Below are 18,305 nucleotides of genomic sequence, written 5' to 3'. Positions count from 1 at the left end.
GTCGCTCACCAGCCATGTGACCAGGCGGAAGTGGCTTGACGATCATGTGACCAGGGGTGGCTTGAAGGTCATGTGACTGGCTTAAAGGTGGCCAACTTAATGTCACTCACATCAAAGGTTAGGGTTAGGATGTCTGGCCTCTCCTCACCTCAAAGAGATACAATTTCCCTATCTATTTACTATTACTGAAGATCCAAAATATACTATTTAATTCTATGTATATATGCCATATGTGTACATACATATTACATGCACACAAAAATATACATTATCTACAGTATGCGTATGTACACAAACACACATGCACAGCTCTTCTAAAATTATACACATTCATCCTCATTTACTGCGATAGGAAAAAACATACCCAGAGCCCAGAAGGAAAAAAAAATTCAAAATTTTTCCACCGGTTCAGCGTAAGTGATCAAAATTTTTCTACCAGTTCTGCATACTTGATCAAAAATTTTCTACCAGTTCTGCATACCTGATCAAAAATTTTCTACCAGTTCTGCGTACTTGACCAAAAATTTTCTACCAGTTCTGCGTACCTGATCAAAAATTTTCTACCAGTTCTGCGTACCTGATCAAAAATTTTCTACCAGTTCTGCGTACCTGATCAAAAATTTTCTACCAGTTCTGCGTACCTGATCTAAAATTTTCTACCAGTTCTGCGTACCTGATCTAAAATTTTCTACCAGTTCTGCGTACCTGATCTAAAATTTTCTACCAGTTCTGCGTACCTGATCTAAAATTTTCTACCAGTTCTGCGTACCTGATCTAAAATTTTCTACCAGTTCTGCGTACCTGATCAAAAATTTTCTACCAGTTCTGCGTACCTGATCAAAAATTTTCTACCAGTTCTGCGTACCTGATCAAAAATTTTCTACCAGTTCTGCGTACCTGATCAAAAATTTTCTACCAGTTCTGCGTACCTGATCTAAAATTTTCTACCAGTTCTGCGTACCTGATCTAAAATTTTCTACCAGTTCTGCATACCTGATCTAAAATTTTCTACCAGTTCTGCATACCTGATCTAAAATTTTCTACCAGTTCTGCATACCTGATCTAAAATTTTCTACCAGTTCTGCATACCTGATCTAAAATTTTCTACCAGTTCTGCATACCTGATCTAAAATTTTCTACCAGTTCTGCATACCTGACCGTACCCGTAGGAGCCCATCACTGAAGCATATACTGAATCCCGAAAGCCCACTGCAAGAGAAGGGTGTTAAAAAGCAACATGCTGATTCTTCACATTATTTGAAAAGGGATTTAGGGATATGGAAGTTTTGTGCCTGCGACACTATGTGCCAGCACCTAAAATTTCCTCCTACCTGGTGAATAGCTGGAATACTGTTCTCTCTCCACAGCTATGGCTCTCACTTGGCAGAATATCTGACACCTTTTCTCCTCCCTGCCTTCAGGCACCAGTGGAGTCTCCCTGTTTACAATCTGTTGTGGATCTCCCGCTGGGGTGAGGTGAGGCCTCGTCTGTCAGAACTTGCCAGGGAAACGCCCGACTGTGCCGAAAGTGGGGGTAGCCCCTCATCCGCTTGCATGGCATCCCTGCTCTCTGGCCTACCTGGCATTTCAGGCCCTACCCTTTGGCAGCTTTCCCTGACACCCAGCATCAAATGCGATCAGATCAGGAATTTGCTTGGTTTGGACCATGGAGAATGCAGGAGCCATGTTTTCTAGTCTATCAGCATTCCAGAAATATTTTTTTAAGGAGGCGGATCGAGAAGGTCAGATTTTCACAGTCTAGAAAACTGAAGAATTGTGCCATTATACATCAGCCAGTGTCCTTTCACTGAGTTTGCGTGATGTGCTCATTTAATGAGTATTTCTGACCCACAAATGAAGAGATTTTGGTAATAATAAACTGAAAGAAGCTGATCAACAGGCACAAATTTAGCCTAAAGTCAGCTCCTTGGGCTCTATTGTGCACAAATCCAGCTTTTGGTGGTTTCCAACATATATATATATATCACATGTTTTTTGCTGAAATTTTAAAATTAAGGGAGACTAGGATGGCACCATTTTGGCCTTGTTCTGGCCTCATCAGCTAGCCACACCCTTACTGGGATTTGATCCAGCAGCAATTAACCTCTAGGCCACCAGACCTGATCCCTTCAGCTCTGTACCAGGGAGGGGCTATATGTTTTTATGATGGATCACCCTGATATATTGAAGGAACGTCACAGCTCCTTTTTGGCTATATATACAGAGGTAAAGATAAAGATGATAAAGATAAAGATAGATGATAGATAGATAAATAGATAGACAGACAGACAGATCATGTAAGAGAGATGTCAAAATGATTATCACTATCTTTTCTTCTTTCCCTATCAGCGTAGGGATTGAAAAACTGTATTCTAGGATGATATGTGTCATTTGTTGATGGAACTGTCCTCAATTAAATATTAATCCTACAATACTTACCAAAGGTACAGTTATTCATCATTATAGCAACTAGAAGGGAGAAAGATACCATAGATTGAATTAGTATTGGTATACTGATCCTATATTATAGCCATATTGATGATCAATATTGGAATTTACTTTGCCAATCCCAGTTAATGGCCCATTCCCATGTTGTCCACATCAAAAGACAAAAAATCTGAATGTTTTCAAAATATATAGTGTGTATACAGACAGACAGGCAGACACAATTTTCCAAATTCACATGAAAATAGGCATGAAACCTCACCTCTTACATATTACAGTCACAGAAAGCCAGATTTCAGTTAACATGTATTTTCAGTGAGTGAAATATAAATAAAGATGCGGCAATAAATAAAGATATGGCAATAACAGTTGATCTTTTAAACTAGTTGTCTATTTATAAAAAAAATTTTTTTTAATGTATTAGCTACATTTGTATGGCCTTCTCATGCCATGGAAAATGACTCTGGGCAGCATACAATAATCTGTATAAACTTGTAAATAAATAATAATTATATAATAATTTTGAAAATTATTTAGTAATAGATAATAATAATAATATAGATAATAATAATATAGATAATAATAATATAATATAGATAATAATAATAATAATAATAATAATAATAATAATAATAATAATAAAAGAGATCCACCTCATTAGTTCATCTTGAGCAGAGGTCTTCAAACTTGGCAACTTTAAGACTTGTGGACTTAAACTCCTAGAATTTTCCAGCTAGCTATATTGGCTGGAGAATTCTGGGAGTTGAACTCCACAAGTCTAAAACTCTGCCAAGTTTGGGGACCCCTGAATTCTTGAGGGACCTTCAGAAGCTGAAAAATTATGAAATCCACAATGTGGGTGCAATAGCAAAAAAAAAAAAAGACCCACCATCTAGAGCCTGTCAGATGTATGTCTCAATATATTAGAACCTGTAACATAATTATTTTATGAGATCTAGTGGGATTGGTAAATGAAATATAAGGTATAACAAGCAGGAAGAGGGAGATTATGATCCCACTATATAGAGTGCTGGTGAGACCACATTTGGAATACTGTGTTCAGTTCTGGAGACTCACCTACAAAAAGATATTGACAGAATTGAACGGGTCCAAAGACGGGCTACAAAAATGGTGGAAGGTCTTAAGCATAAAACGTATCAGGAAAGACTTAATGAACTCAATCTGTACAGTCTGGAGGACAGAAGGAAAGGGGGGGGGGACATGATTGAAACATTTAAATATGTTAAAGGGTTAAATAAGGTCCAAGAGGGAAGTGTTTTTAATAGGAAAATGAACACAAGAACAAGGGGACACAGTCTGAAGTTAGTTGGGGGAAAGATCAAAAGCAACATGAGAAAATATTATTTTACTGAAAGAGTAGTAGATCCTTGGAACAAACTTCCAGCAGGTGTGGTTGATAAATCCACAGTAACTGAATTTAAACATGCCTGGGATAAATATATATCCATCCTAAGATAAAATACAGAAAATAGTATAAGGGCAGACTAGATTGATCATGAGGTCTTTTTCTGCCGTCAGTCTTCTATGTTTCTATGAAATAAGCCAGGTCCATGCCATTACAGCATTAAAGGTCAACACCATAATGGACTAGCTTCTGTCCATTGTAATTGTCAAGGAATCAGAGCATGATCCAGGCCTCTGGAAATAGCCTAGTACAAAGAGATTAAGATTTTTGTAAAGCAAAGTAAAAAAATTGTTTCTTACAACCTGGTAGTTTCCAAACCTTTGGGACTATGATTCTAAGCATCAAACTCTTTAGTGAATCGATGGCAATATAAACATAATAATAAATAAATATTCCTTCATAACCCAGCTAGGGGCTAATGGGACTTATACTCAAACCATCTGTAGAGTATTAGGTTGGGAAAGGATTTTTAATAAGAAACAAACCTGAAAATGGAATGGAAGAGGTAAGGCTAAATCAAATAAAGATAAGGAAGCGCACTGTAGCAATATGAAGGAGATTGCTGAGGCCAATAAGTGAAGCAACTAGGAAATGAGATCCTATAGAAAGGCTATATATTGCTCATTGCCTTATCTGCTAAAAAACCCCAAAACCCTAGCACTATTTTTCCTGGGCTTTCCTGTGGAAAGGGGGAGCACAAGCCAAGGCTTACAGCCCATCTACTGAAATGACCTGGATTTGACTTGTGCTAGTACTACCATTCCCTTCATTACGGAAGAAAGAAATTAACTGAGAGAGAAAATTCAGGAGATTAATACAAGTGAGAGAAATTAGGAGAGTGGCAAGAAATAAGCCTAATGATCAAAGAGGTTGGGTTGATACTTTAGGGTGGGGGATAAAGGGATCTTCCCACAGGCTATCTTAAGCAGGCCAGCATTCACAACGCTTAAAGATTGGCAACCAAACAAGGGGAAAACAAAGCTAAACAACACAACGATAGCTAGACAAAGTGCCCCGTAGCCACCAGAGATTTGCTCTGAACCTGTCGGGGAAGGAAAACAATTGGGCAGGCCATCCTCCTGGCAGCTTTTGGAGGGATGTTACAAACTTTTTGCTAAGTGGTTTCTACTTCCAAAGACTGCCATAGAAGGTATGGATAGAGAAAGATGGTCAGGCCGCCAGGAGAAATGAAAGGGTGTTGACTGGTAACACAAGAATCCTTACCAAGCAAGCCTTTTAAGAGGCTGTGAGTGCACCAGATGGCCTTTCCTTAGTCTTCTGGACTTGGGGGATACACAAAGAATGGAATCCGTGGTAAGCATGAGCTTCATTTAAAAAGGTACCTGCCTTTCCCTGAGACATGCTGAAGAAAGTTGTTGTCTAGCCCAGTGTTTCCCAACCTTGGCAATTTGAAGAGATCTGTACTTCAACTCCCAGAATTTCCCAGCCAGCATTCGCTGGCTGGGGAATTCTGGGAGTTGAAGTCCAGATCTCTTCAAGTTGCCAAGGTTGGGAAACACTGGCCTAGCCAGTTCTCTTTGCAACATCCCTCCAAACATTAAACACTAAATGAGGACTACCTGAATAGGGCTACCTATTGAAACTAGTGGCCACTGATTGGCTGATCCTTCAAAACCTATCCAGATCCCTTCTACACAAAATTAGGTGCACAGGTGTTTTTCTTCAGTGTTCTAGATAGCTTCTGGATCCTCCCCATTAAATAAATTCCAAATAAATAATGAAATATAAAGTAGAATTTTAATTTTTAATTTTCCTACACATTTTCAACCTGAGTGTTTTTGTGTGTTCACAACATACCTTCCTCCCTCTGCCTGAGCCCACAATCTTGCAGGGAATGAGACAAGAGTTGAGATCAGTGAATAAGGTTAACAGTAGTTGGCTCATAGCACAAGAGAAACGAGCACTTGGCAAAGGCAGAACTGCAAATACCGTGACAATGGTACTCACACATGTCTGCCCGACATGCGGCAGAACATTTCGTGCCCATAGAGGCCTTGCCAGCCACCTGTGGACATATTGTGGACAGCCCACAACCTGTTAGGTCTTCTTCGAACACGATGGACAAACATCAGGAATTAGCTCATTGTCCATGTGTGAAAGTTAAAATTACAGTGGCACCTCGACTTAAGAACTTAATTCATTCTGTGACCAGGTTCTTAAGTAGAAAGGTATGTAAGAAGGAGCAATTTTTCCCATAGAAATCAATGTAAAAGCAAATAATGTGTTTGATTGGGGAAACCACAGGGAGGGTGGAAGCCCTCTTTCCTCCCAGGAGATTCCTAGAGAGGCCTCATGGAGGCTTCTCCCACCTTTTCCGGCCCTGTTTCCTCCCAGAAGATTCCTAGAGAGGCCCCACAGAGGCTTCTCCCACCTTTTCCAACTCCGTTTCCTCCCAGAAGATTCCTAGAGAGACCCCACGGAGGCTTCTTCCTGCCTTTTCTGGTCCTGTTTCCTCCCAGGAGATTCCTAGAGAGGCCCCATGGAGGCTTCTCCCTGCCTTTTCCGGTTACAGTTTCGGAGGTTCGGGTTTGTAAGTGGGAAATGGTTCTTGAGAAGACGCAAAAAAATCTTGAACACCCGGTTCTTATGTAGAAAAGTAAGTAGAGGTGTTCTTAGGTAGAGGTGCCACTGTATTTGGAAAAGGAAAGCCCCTGACAGATGCAGGTTCCTATCACTTCATATCTTAAACAAACAACGTATCTTCCAAAAACCTTCCAAGTGCGCTATGCTCCCTTCCTTAACCTTTCCCCCTGTGAAGCTCCTGTTCTCAGATATAACAGAATTCCTCTTTCTCCTTTCCTTCTACTGGTCTCAATGTGATGGCCACGTCCCAGCCTGCCTGTTAGCTGATCTCTGCTACTGCTATAAAAATTGTTTGGGGAGCCTCTACTTGCCCTTGGGCAACGGAGAGGAAATTAATTTGTCTCCTGAGCCTGTCAGGTTCTTCACACAGCCGCAGGGTTTGACACGCCTCCCTTCCGCTTGCTTGGTGCTTCACCCACCCCACAGCCTGGGCAATCCTGCTGCCTTCGGGACACCACTGTTGGCAGGGGGTGGGGAATCCCAGGAACGCAGCCCAGCAGGGCGGGCAGGCAGGCAGGTGTGAATAAAGCCAGCATGTGCCTGTGTTTGTAGCAGAAGGATCGGCCGGGAAGCAAGGATCTTTCAATTGTAGAGACTTATCAACTGCAATAGCAGCTTAGAAGGGCAAGACGTGCAAGAGATAACATTGAGGTCTATGCAAATCGGTGGACCCAGGGACACAGGCATAATTGGGCAACAATATGTCCTCTTGTATGTAGCGTTGTGTATAAGTCCTTGACTTATAAACTTTGGCAAAAAGAATATAAAATCAGGCATAATTCACTTAATTGCCTTGTCTAGCCTAGCCAGAGAAGTTCTGACCCCAATTGTGGTTATCAGGACTACTTGTACTGCAAAATGATCTTTCCCACAACGAAGTAAGATGTTATCTATCCTTCCATCAGTAAGAACTCTACCAGTTTCTCCTGCCACTGATCTATATTTAGTTTCTCTTATCTATATCCTTGGGCACTACCAAGTCACCTGTTTGGGTGACAACAAGGCATGACAGGGTTTTTTTGCACTGCTTGAGGCTGTTGGAATAAGCAGGACCATTTTAACCCGAGAACGTCTAAAACAAAAATGGCAGCTTTCAGACTGTAGATCAGCTAAAGCAGTGTTTCCCAACCTTGGCAACTTGAAGATATTTGGACTTCAACTCCCAGAATTCCCCAGCCAGCGTTTGCTGGCTGGGGAATTCTGGGAGTTGAAGTCCAAATATCTTCAAGTTGCCAAGGTTGGGAAACACTGAGCTAAAGTAATATCGGGGTCACAACTGTAAAAAAGAGATCATTTGTTTTATAGTTAAGTACAAGTGGACCCATCCTGTGATCCCATAGACCAGTGGTTCTCAACCTTTCTAATGCTGCGGCCCCTTAATACAGTTCCTCATCTTGTGGTGACCCCCAACTATAAGAATTTAGCGCCAATTCTTCCAACAGATCTTTAAGCTGATTGGCAAGAGGTCAGAGGGACCACCCCCCTGTAAACGCCTGATTAGTTGGATTGTAAAAATATCTTCCGAGATGCCAGAATAGAAGCTTTAGTTGCTAACACCATTGGAAATTTGTCTTTTCCTTTTTTAAAAAAAATATTTTATTAATTTTTCAAAGAACAGACATAACAAACATAACATACAACATTTAGTGGAGCTACAGTCGCTCCGCTCAAAGTAGAAGTCATGATCACAATAATAAAAGAGAAATTCCATCTATAAAGTATATGTAAATATATAAAGTAAGAATATCGGTTGTAATATAATAAATCTAAAACTATATCAAAGTTTATAAAATTATATATAAAAAGAAAAGAAGGATTTTTAGAGAAGAAGGAGAAATTTATGTTTGTATTGGTAAATAATTACCATCCAATACAGTTCTACTACTAAATTCAAATATTCAAAATAATATAACAACACACTTATCCCTTTTTCCTTGTTTCCCACCAAGTACAGTGATCCCCCGAGTTTCGCGATCCCGATCATTGCGAATCGCTATATCGTGATTTTTCCACCCGATGACGTCACTCCCTTCCTTTCTCATCTTTCTTTCTCTCTCTCTTTCTCTATCTTGCTTCTTCCTCTCTCACACTCTCTTCCTCCCTCTCTCATCTCTTTCTTTCCTTCTCTCTCTATCTCTATCTCTCCCCCTCTTGCTCTCGAGCGGCAAGCGAGCAGCCAGGCGGGCGGGCGAACGGGCAAGCGGCAAGCGAGCGGCCGGGCAAGCGGGTGACGGGCAAGCGGCAAGCGATCTTGGGGTTTCCCCTTTGCCTGGGCGGCGGGAAGACCCAGGGAAGGTTCCTTTGGCCGCCCAACAGCTGATCTGCTCCGCAGCGCGGCAGCAGCGAGGAGCCGAAGATGGGGTTTCCCCGTTGCCTGGGCAACGGGGAAACCCCATCTTCGGCTCCTCGCTGCTGCCGCGCTGCGGAGCAGATCAGCTGTTGGGCGGCCAAAGGGTCTTCCCCGCCGCCCACACGCAAACTCCACCATCTGCGCATGTGCGGCCATGGAAAAAGGGGCGCGCATGCGCAGATGGTGTTTTTACTTCCGTGCCGCTACATCGCGAGTTATCAATTATCGCGAGGGGTCTTAGAACGGAACCCTCGCGATAATCCGGGGATCACTGTATATACTTTCTGCCAGATATCATAAAATTCTGATTCTTCTTGGTTATTTGTCTTTTCCCATGGTCTTAGGCGACCCCTGTGAAATGATCATTCGACCCCCCAAAGGGGTCCCGACCCCAAGGTTGAGAACCACTGCCATAGACTTACATCTCCTTGTCTTACCTATTAGACAGACAGACAGACAGACAGACAGACAGACAGACAGACAGACAGACAGACAGACCAATTCATTCTGTGTACCTTCTCAGGCTCCAATCTCACTGTGCTGCTATTAATATCCTGGATATCCCATATTTCAAATATCAGAATAAAAAAATATAAAAAGTGTACTAGGAAGAGGCATTCATAGAGGCCATGGGTGAAAAAAACACTGGGAAAGTAGACATTCCTGTCCAAGTGAGTTTACCACTTTCTTGTCTTTTCTCCTCAGCTCAACTACCTGGGGCCTCCTTTCAATGAGCCGGACTTTGACCCTCCCCGGATAATTGGGGTAGAAGCTGTGCCAAGCGCCACCGTAGACATTCAGGAATGGCACAGCTTGAACGACAATGCCCGGCTAGCAGCGAATTACCAGGCCTACAGCCACTTGCTCTGCTACCTGAGGACCATGGACGGGACGGCTCCAACTGCAGTGCCGACTCTGCGCCACAGCCTGGCCCACTTCCGGGCTAGCCTGCAAGGGCTGCTGGGCTCGATCGCAGGCATCATGGCTTCCCTGGGTTATTCGCTCCCAACTCCGGGGCCCCCTCTAGAGATGACCCCGCCCAGCCACTTCCTGCGCAAAATGGACGACTTCTGGCTGCTCAAAGAGCTACAGATCTGGCTGTGGCGCTCAGCCAAAGACTTCAACCGGCTGCGCAAAAGGGTGCCTCCTTCCGCTGTTATGCTGCATCTGGAAACCAGAGGCTTTTGATTCCTGCCGTCGCCCTCGTCTCTGCCTTCACCTCATTCACTGGCAGCATTCAGGCCTGCCACTCAAGGAGTAGCACTTCTGAAAGACTCCAAAATCCAGTGCCTTCTCCCAGCCCCTCCTCAAAATCGCCCTCTTCCTCCTCCCTTGCTCTTTTGGTGCTGCGTTGCTCTCTGCTACTAAGCTGTGCCTCTGGGTGAGCAGTTACACATCTATACAGCCTGGTTCTCCGCTTCTCTTCCTTCTCCACCTTGTGTAAAATTAATATCTCCTCCTCCCTCTCTTTCTCTCTCTTTCTCTCTCTTCCCTCTTCTGGAGGGGCCATTCATTTTCCAGGAGAGGAGGAGTATTTCCCTTCCCACCTCCAGGACGAACAATTAAGCCCCTGGCTGCAGGGCAGCCAACAGCTGCAGCCTCCACCGCCGATACTCCAGTTGCCTTAAATTTCACTCCCTCCATAGCTGGATTTCTGTGTATTCTCCCCATTCTTCTTTAAGGGGCTGTGCCAATTAGAAACTTACAAAGGACATTCAATGGCACTCATATGGGAAGCATCTCTCCAGTCAAGTTGTAAAATATGCCTAAACTAAACTAGAGATGAGAGGTTTGGTTTAGCACAAACACAGGTAGGTTTTTCAGCTTTCTTTCCCTCCACTGATTAGGTAAGGTTATTCATTGATTATTGCAGTGATAAATGATCACTATAATCATCACAATAATCATCACAATAAATGATTATTCATCCATCCATCCATCCATCCATCCAATCATTCATTCATTCATTCATTCATTCATCTATCACATGTGGGAGACTTACCTTTAGTAGTATAATTGTCCAAGCCACCGCTTGTCTACACCGTTCACTCCATAAAACAGGATGGATGAAGCTCTGTGGTTTACACTCTCGCCAGCAAAGGAGAAATTTCCCACGCGTGGCCCCATCCACCGTTCTTTCTCTCCATCTTTGCCCACCCTTCCTCCTGTCAGGTTGTTATTCTAAGTTTGTTTGTATTAATATTTATTTATTTTCAGATGTTATTTATTAGATTGTATTTATTGCAGAATTTCTATTCTTGTATTAATAAATAAAATGCTTTTTCTCCAGGAGTGCGATTGCTTTTATTTTCTCTCAACCCAGCATGTTCTGGACTAGTCGCTGTCACATTTAGTCTCAGACCTATAATTGGTGTGTGTGTGTGTGCGGTATGAAAAAGGGGTAATTATGTTGTTGCCGTGCACTAGAGGTTTACAATATTTTTACAATTTAAGTTTTTACCCAGTAGGACTTAAACCATCCTGATGTTTTGAAAATATTTTGGATCGATAACTCTAGAATTAAAAATATAGCATAATAGAATTAAAAATATAGAATAATAATAATAATAATAATAATAATAATAATAAGAAGAAGAAGAAGAAGAAGAAGAAGAAGAAGAAGAAGAAGAAGAAGAAGAAGAAATAAGGTATAATAGTATAAATAGTATAAATAAGGCCAAGCTCCACCTTAATCTGGCATTTTGTTTCTCACACAACTGCTTGAGCAGGGCCTTGTACTACAGCAGTGATGGTGAACCTTTTTTTCCTTGGGTGCTGAAAGAGCATGTGCACATCTATAGCGCATGCACGAGTGCCCACACCCATAATACGATGTCTGGGAAGGGCAAAAATAGTTCCCCCCACCCCCAGGAGGCCCTCTGGAGGCCGGAAATGGCCTGTTTTCCAACTTCTGCTGGACCCAGTAAGCTCATGTTTTGCTCTCCCCAGGCTCCAAAGGCTTCCCTGGAGCTGGAGAAGGGTAAAAACATCATCCTCCACCTCCCCAGAGGCTCTCTGGAAGCCAAAAATGCCCCCCAAGTACCTCTGTGTGAGCCAAAAATCAGCTGGCCAGCACACACATGCACATTGGAGCTGAGTTAGGACAACGGCTCATGTGCCACCCGTGCCATAGGTTTGCCATTACTGCACTAGAGGCTTGGTGGTGCAGTTGTTAGAGTGCAGTACTGCAAGCTGCTTCTGCTGACTGCTGGCTATAGTTCACAAGTTCAAATCTCATCAGGCTCAAAGTTGACTCAGCCTTCCATCCTTCCGAGGTGGGTAAAATGAGGACCCAGATTGTTGGGGGCAATCATTCTGATTCTGTAAACCACTTAGAGAGGGCTGTAAAGCATTGTGAAGCGGTATATAAGTCTAAGTGTTAGAATACCTAAGGTCCAGGGGTGGGCAGAAGGCAGGATGGGGTGGAACTCAGTTCCACCGGCAGAAATGAAGATACGTGCACAGCTCCAGCTGATTGGTGGTTGTCACTTTCTGGATTACTGGTCTCAGTTCAGCTCTCCTTTTTCCCCCTGCTGTTGCTGTTGCTGTTGCTGCTGCGCTCCTTGCTTTTTTCCTCTTTCCTCCTTCCTGGCCTCGGACAAGCTTCCCTCTCTCCTGTCCGGCTCCCCTCCAGTCTCACACAGCCAATTCTTGCCTGAGGTGCAAGCAGAAGGCATGGGTGGAAGCGGCGCTGGCAGCATTTATGCTTCTGGCAGCACCTATTCACCTAGTTAGCCAATCTGAGGCAGGGGGGCAACCCAGGAAGGAGAGCGCAGGAAATGTGAAGCAAATTGTCACCCCAGTGAGCAACACTGGTAAGGTTGTTAGTCAAGGACTTAACAGTTCACTTGAACGATGATGATCGTTCAAGCCACTCCCACCTGGTCACATGGCCAGCAAGCCACTCTTACCCTGTCACATGACCATTAAGCCACACCCACAAAATAAACCACACCCACAGTGTGGCAATTAAAAAATTGGCTGCCCATTACTGCTAAGGTCCCTTCAATTCTGTTATTCTGTTACATCCCTCTCTTGCCATGGTTTCTGTAACTGGTCCTTGAAGCAATCTGCTTCCAATCTGAAGACAGCCAAGAATTTCAAGGCTAATAACTATCAATAGACCTGACTGCCATGATTTTTTCCAACTCCTTTTTAAAGCTGCCCAAACTGGGGGCAGTTTATCTACTGGAGGTCTTTTCATTCAGCTTCCTGAGATGACCCATGCTCCCAAGTTTTTGAGGGAGGAAGAATAATTTTTAATAATTAATATTTTAGCTAATTTATTAGAAGGGGTTTTTAAAACTAATGAATTATTGGGGTGGGTATGATGATATGTATGAAATGAATGATTGTTATGGGTGGGCTGGGTGGAACTTTGGTATGGATGAAATAAATGGAAATGGTATGAATGATTTGATTAGCCTACCTGACACTGGAGAGGCAGGAGGGGAGGGGGAACCGATATCTGAGGTGGTAGAGGGTCGGAATATTCCGGTCCTGCTGGGGAGAGGCAGATATGGCGGGGGCCACAGAGCTAGCCGTTCCAGGGGAACGAGAGATCGTTGCTTAATAACGATCCCTTGTTCCGGCTCTGTGAACCCAATCCTGGGTGCTGGTGATGAGTGTAATTCTGGCCCTGGGCTCAAGCTGCTGCTACTCAATGCCAGGTCGGTGGTAAATAAAGCTCTCCTCATCCGGGATCTGATCCTGGATGAGGAGGCCGACCTGGCATGTGTTATTGAAACCTGGCTGGGCCCAGAGGGAGGAGTTCCTCTCTCTGAAATCTGCCCAGCCGGGTTTCAGATATGGCATCAGCCTCGACCCCAGGGAAGGGGGGAGGAGTGGCTATTATAGCCAGGGAGAGCCTTGGCTTGCGTAGACTCGTTGCTCCAGAGATTGCGGACTGCGAGTCCCTCCTGGTGAAGTTGGACTTAGGGGTCCAGGTGGGCTTGTTTCTCATGTACCTGCCTCCCAGCTGCGTGTCACAAGCCCTGCCTGTGCTACTCGAGGAGGTAGCCGGGTTGGCGGTGGGGTTCCCCAGGCTTATTGTCTTGGGGGACTTTAACCTGCCGTCGCTCGGTGAAACCTCTGGACTGGCACAGGAGTTCATTGCCACCATGACAGCCATGGACCTGACCCAAGTAGTACAAGGTCCAACTCATGAGGGGGGGCATGCACCCGACATGGTATTCCTCTCTGAGCAACTGAGTAATGGTCTGAGACTAAGGGGCTTAGAAGTGTTGCCTTTGTCATGGTCAGACCATTTTCTACTGCGGCTTGACTTCCTGGCTCCAATCCTTCCCCGCAGGGAGGCGGAACCGATTAAGCTGTTCCGCCCCAGACGCCTGATGGATCCAGAGAGCTTTCAGAAGGCACTTGGGGTTATTCCAGATACACTCGTACACAGTTCGGCAGAGTCTCTGGCTGAGGCCTGGAACAAGGCTGCAGCGGAGGCTCTTGACCGAATTGCGCCGTTGCGACCTCTCCGCGGCACTAGACCCCGTAGAGCTCCATGGTTCAACGAAGAGCTCCGGGAGTTGAAACGCCAGAAGAGACGTCTAGAGAAGCGATGGAGGAAGAGTAAGTCCGAATCCGATCGAACACTTGTAAGAGCACATGTTAAGACTTACAAAGTGGCGCTCAAGGCGGCAAGATGCGCGTATCATTCCGCCTTGATTGCATCAGCGGAATCCCGCCCAGCCGCTCTGTTTAGGGTGACCCGCTCCCTTCTTAATCAGGGGGGAGTTGGGGAGCCCTTGCAGAGTAGTGCCGAGGATTTTAACACGTTTTTCGCTGATAAAATCGCTCGGATCCGAGCGGACCTCGACTCCAATTTGAATACAGAGTCGACTGACAACGAGTCAGTTGAGGTGACTGGGGCACGTACTTGTCCACCTGTCTGGGAAGAGTTTGATCTGGTGACACCTGATGAAGTGGACAAGGCCATTGGAGCTGTGAGTTCCGCCACCTGTTTACTGGATCCGTGTCCCTCCTGGCTGGTTTTGGCCAGCAGGGAGGTGACACAGAGCTGGGTCCAGGAGATTGTCAATGCTTCTTTGGGGAGGGGGTCCTTCCCGGATCCCTACAAGGAGGCACTTGTGTGCCCCCTCCTCAAGAAGCCTTCCCTGGACCCAGCCATTCTCAACAACTATCGACCAGTCTCCAACCTTCCCTTTATGGGGAAGGTTGTTGAGAAGGTGGTGGCGCTCCAGCTCCAGTGGTCCTTGGAAGAAGCTGATTATCTAGGTCCTCAGCAGTCAGGATTCAGGCCCGGCTACAGCACGGAAACTGCTTTGGTCGCACTGATGGATGATCTCTGGTGGGCCCAGGACAGAGGTTTATCCTCTGTCCTGGTGCTTCTTGACCTCTCAGTGGCTTTCGATACCATCGACCATGGTATCCTTCTGCGCCGGCTGGAGGGGTTGGGAGTGGGAGGCACTGTCCTTCAGTGGTTCTCTTCCTACCTCTCTGGTCGGTTGCAGTCGCTGTTAGTGGGGCGTTAGAGGTCGACCTCTAGGTTACTCCCTTGTGGGGTGCCTCAGGGGTCGGTCCTCTCCCCCCTACTATTTAATATCTACATGAAACCACTGAGTGAGATCATCCAAGGGCATGGGGTGAGGTATCATCAGTATGCAGATGATACCCAGCTTTACATCTCCACCCCTTGTCCAGTCGGCGAAGCAGTGGAAGTGATATGCCGGTGCCTGGAGGCTGTTGGGGTCTGGATGGGTGTCAACAGACTCAAGCTCAACCCGGATAAGACGGAGTGGCTGTGGGTTTTGCCTCCCAAGGACAATTCCATCTGTCCGTCCATCACCCTGGGGGGGGGAGTCACTAACCCCTTCAGAGAGGGTCCGCAACTTGGGCGTCCTCCTCGATCCATAGCTCACATTAGAGAAACATCTTTCAGCTGTGGCAAGGGGGGCGTTTGCCCAGGTTCGCCTGGTGCACCAGTTGCGGCCCTATTTGGACCGGGAGTCACTGCTCACAGTCGCTCATGCCCTCATCACCTCGAGGCTCGACTATTGTAATGCTCTCTACATGGGGCTACCTTTGAAAAGTGTTCGGAAATTTCAGATCGTGCAGAATGCAGCTGCGAGAGCTACCATGGGCTTTCCTAAATTTGCCCATGTCACACCAACACTCCGCAGAATATCTCCGGGACCAGAATATCTCCGGGACCGCCTTCTGCCGCATGAATCCCAGCGACCAGTTAGGTCCCACAGAGTTGGCCTTCTCCGGGTCCCGTCAACTAAACAATGTCGGTTGGCGGGACCCAGAGGAAGAGCCTTCTCTGTGGTGGCCCCAACCCTTTGGAACCAACTCCCCCCAGATATCAGAGTTGCCCCCACCCTCCTAGCCTTTCGTAAGCTCCTTAAAACCCACCTCTGTCGTCAGGCATGGGGGAATTGACATGTTCCTTCCCCCTAGGCTTATAAAATTTATGCATGGTATGCTAGTGCAGTGTTTCCCAACCTTTTTTGAGCCGTGGCACATTATTCATATTTTCAAAATCCTGGGGAACACTGAAAGGGGGGGACGGGGCGGGGGGGCGGGCTAAAGAAAAGTTTGGACAAAAAACCCTCTCTCTTCCTCCCTTTCGCTCTATTTCTCCCTCTTTCTCTCTTTTCCTTCCTTCCCTTCTTTCTCTCTCCATCCCTCTTTCTTTCTTCCTCTCTTTTTTGCTCTCTTTCTCTCTCCCTCCTTCCCTTCCTCTATGTCTTTCTCTCTCCCTTGCTCTCTCTCTCTCTGTCTCTCTTGCTATCTCTTTCTTGCTTTTTTCTCTCTCTCTTGCTCTCTCACTCTCTTTCACTGTCTTGCTATATGTCTTTCTTTCTCTTTGCCTCTCTTGCTATCTCTCTTTCTTTCTCTCTCTTTCTCTCTCTCTGTCTCTCTTGCTATGTCTCTCTTTCTTTCTCTTTCTCTCTCTCTCTGGGCCTCTCTTGCTAAGTCTCTCTTTTTCTCTTGCTATGTCTCTCTTTTTCTCTCTGCCTCTCTTGCTATGTCTCTCTTACTCTCTTTCTTTCTCTATCTCTCTTTCTCTGCCTCTCTTTCTTGCTATGTCTCTCTTTCTCTCTCTCTCTGCCTCTCTTATATGTCTCTCTTTCTTTCTCTCTCTCTCTCAGCTGACTGCAAGCGGAAGCCCTGATGGCGGCAGCTGGACGTGCTGCTGGACACCGTATATGCCAGGCCCGCAGCGCCAGCATGTACGACGTCCAGCAGCACGTCCAACCGCCACCGTCAGGGCTCCCGCTTGCAGTCAGCTGAGAGAGAGAGAGAGAGAGCACGCTCCCTCTCGCCGCCGCCATCTCCCCGCGACTGTCTGCGGCCGCTGCGGCCACCCACCCACCCCGCTCCCATCGCCAGTGCCCTCCCGCCGGGCCACAAAGGACACTTGCCGTCGACGCCAGAGAAGCTTCAGCTGGGCGGGGCGCTGCCGGTACTTCCGTCCTGGGGCTCCCGCTCGCAACTGTCAACCGTCTCCTGCTCGATGCCGTGGTTTTCGGCGCTCTCCTGCTGGGCCCCAAAGAAGGAAGGCGGGAAAAAGGCGCGAAGAATGGAGCTCTCCTTCTTCCTGCCTTCCTTCTTTGGGGCCCAGCAGGAGAGCGCCGAAAACCGCGGCTTCGAGCAGGAGCCGGGGGACGGAAGTACCGGCAGCGCCCCGCCCAGCTGGAGCTTGGCGGCACACCTGGCCATGTCTCACGGCACACTAGTGTGCCGCGGCACACCGGTTGGGAAACGCTGCGCTAGTGTGTATGATTGGTTTTAACTTGTGGGGTTTTTTTAAAATTAATTTAAATATTGGATTTGTCTTACATTGTATTGCTATTGCTGTGAGCCGCCCCGAGTCTGCGGAGAGGGGCGGCATACAAATCTGATTAAACTTAAACTTAAACTTCCATGTCTATTTTCTCCATATAATGCCTGATTTTCTATATTTCAGTTATTTCATTCGCTCTCTCTTTTCCTCCCCCCCCCCACCACTTCAGCCTTTTCCCCATCTCCTGGGTTGCCCTTACCTTGTGTCTTTTCTCCAATGTGTCTTTTCTTCATTTGGTGACTGACATGGCAGAATTTGCCCCTGACCAATTCCTGTCAGCCATTTTAGAGCACTTGGTGCTCACCTCATTCCCTCCAGTCACTGCAAACTTCCCTCTGTGGGCATTTGCAGTTGGCCTACAGGAAGGGCTGAACAACTGGCCTTTACAGAGGTATCTCATCTCCCCCACCATCAGCACTTTCCAAAACCCTTGTTAGAGTTGCACACTAGCTCTTTTGCACAAGTTTACCATTCATTTCACAGAGTGCTAGAAAGTTGTTTTAAATACCTACAAAAAGATATTGACAAAATTGAACGGCTCCAAAGACGGGCTACAAGAATGGTGGAAGGTCTTAAGCATAAAACGTATCAGGAAAGACTTAATGAACTCAATCTGTATAGTCTGGAGGACAGAAGGAAAAGGGGGGACATGGTCG

At 45.9% G+C, this 18,305-nt stretch overlaps 1 protein-coding gene across 1 annotated transcript in view; it reads left to right on the top strand.

Moving 5' to 3' along the window:
* Positions 1–11,117, top strand: part of CLCF1 (cardiotrophin like cytokine factor 1) — a 76,567-nt gene extending 65,450 nt beyond the window's left edge. Inside the window, exon 3 of the mRNA XM_070736602.1 lies at positions 9,531–11,117. Within this exon, the coding sequence (XP_070592703.1) occupies positions 9,531–10,013 (483 nt within the window). The 3' untranslated portion in view covers positions 10,014–11,117. The remainder of the gene's footprint in view (positions 1–9,530) is intronic.
* Positions 11,118–18,305: the final 7,188 nt, after the last annotated feature.

This window comes from Erythrolamprus reginae, chromosome 1 (assembly GCF_031021105.1).
Source record: "Erythrolamprus reginae isolate rEryReg1 chromosome 1, rEryReg1.hap1, whole genome shotgun sequence".
Classification (NCBI taxonomy): domain Eukaryota; kingdom Metazoa; phylum Chordata; class Lepidosauria; order Squamata; family Dipsadidae; genus Erythrolamprus; species Erythrolamprus reginae.
This window is presented reverse-complemented; position numbering and strand designations above follow the sequence as displayed.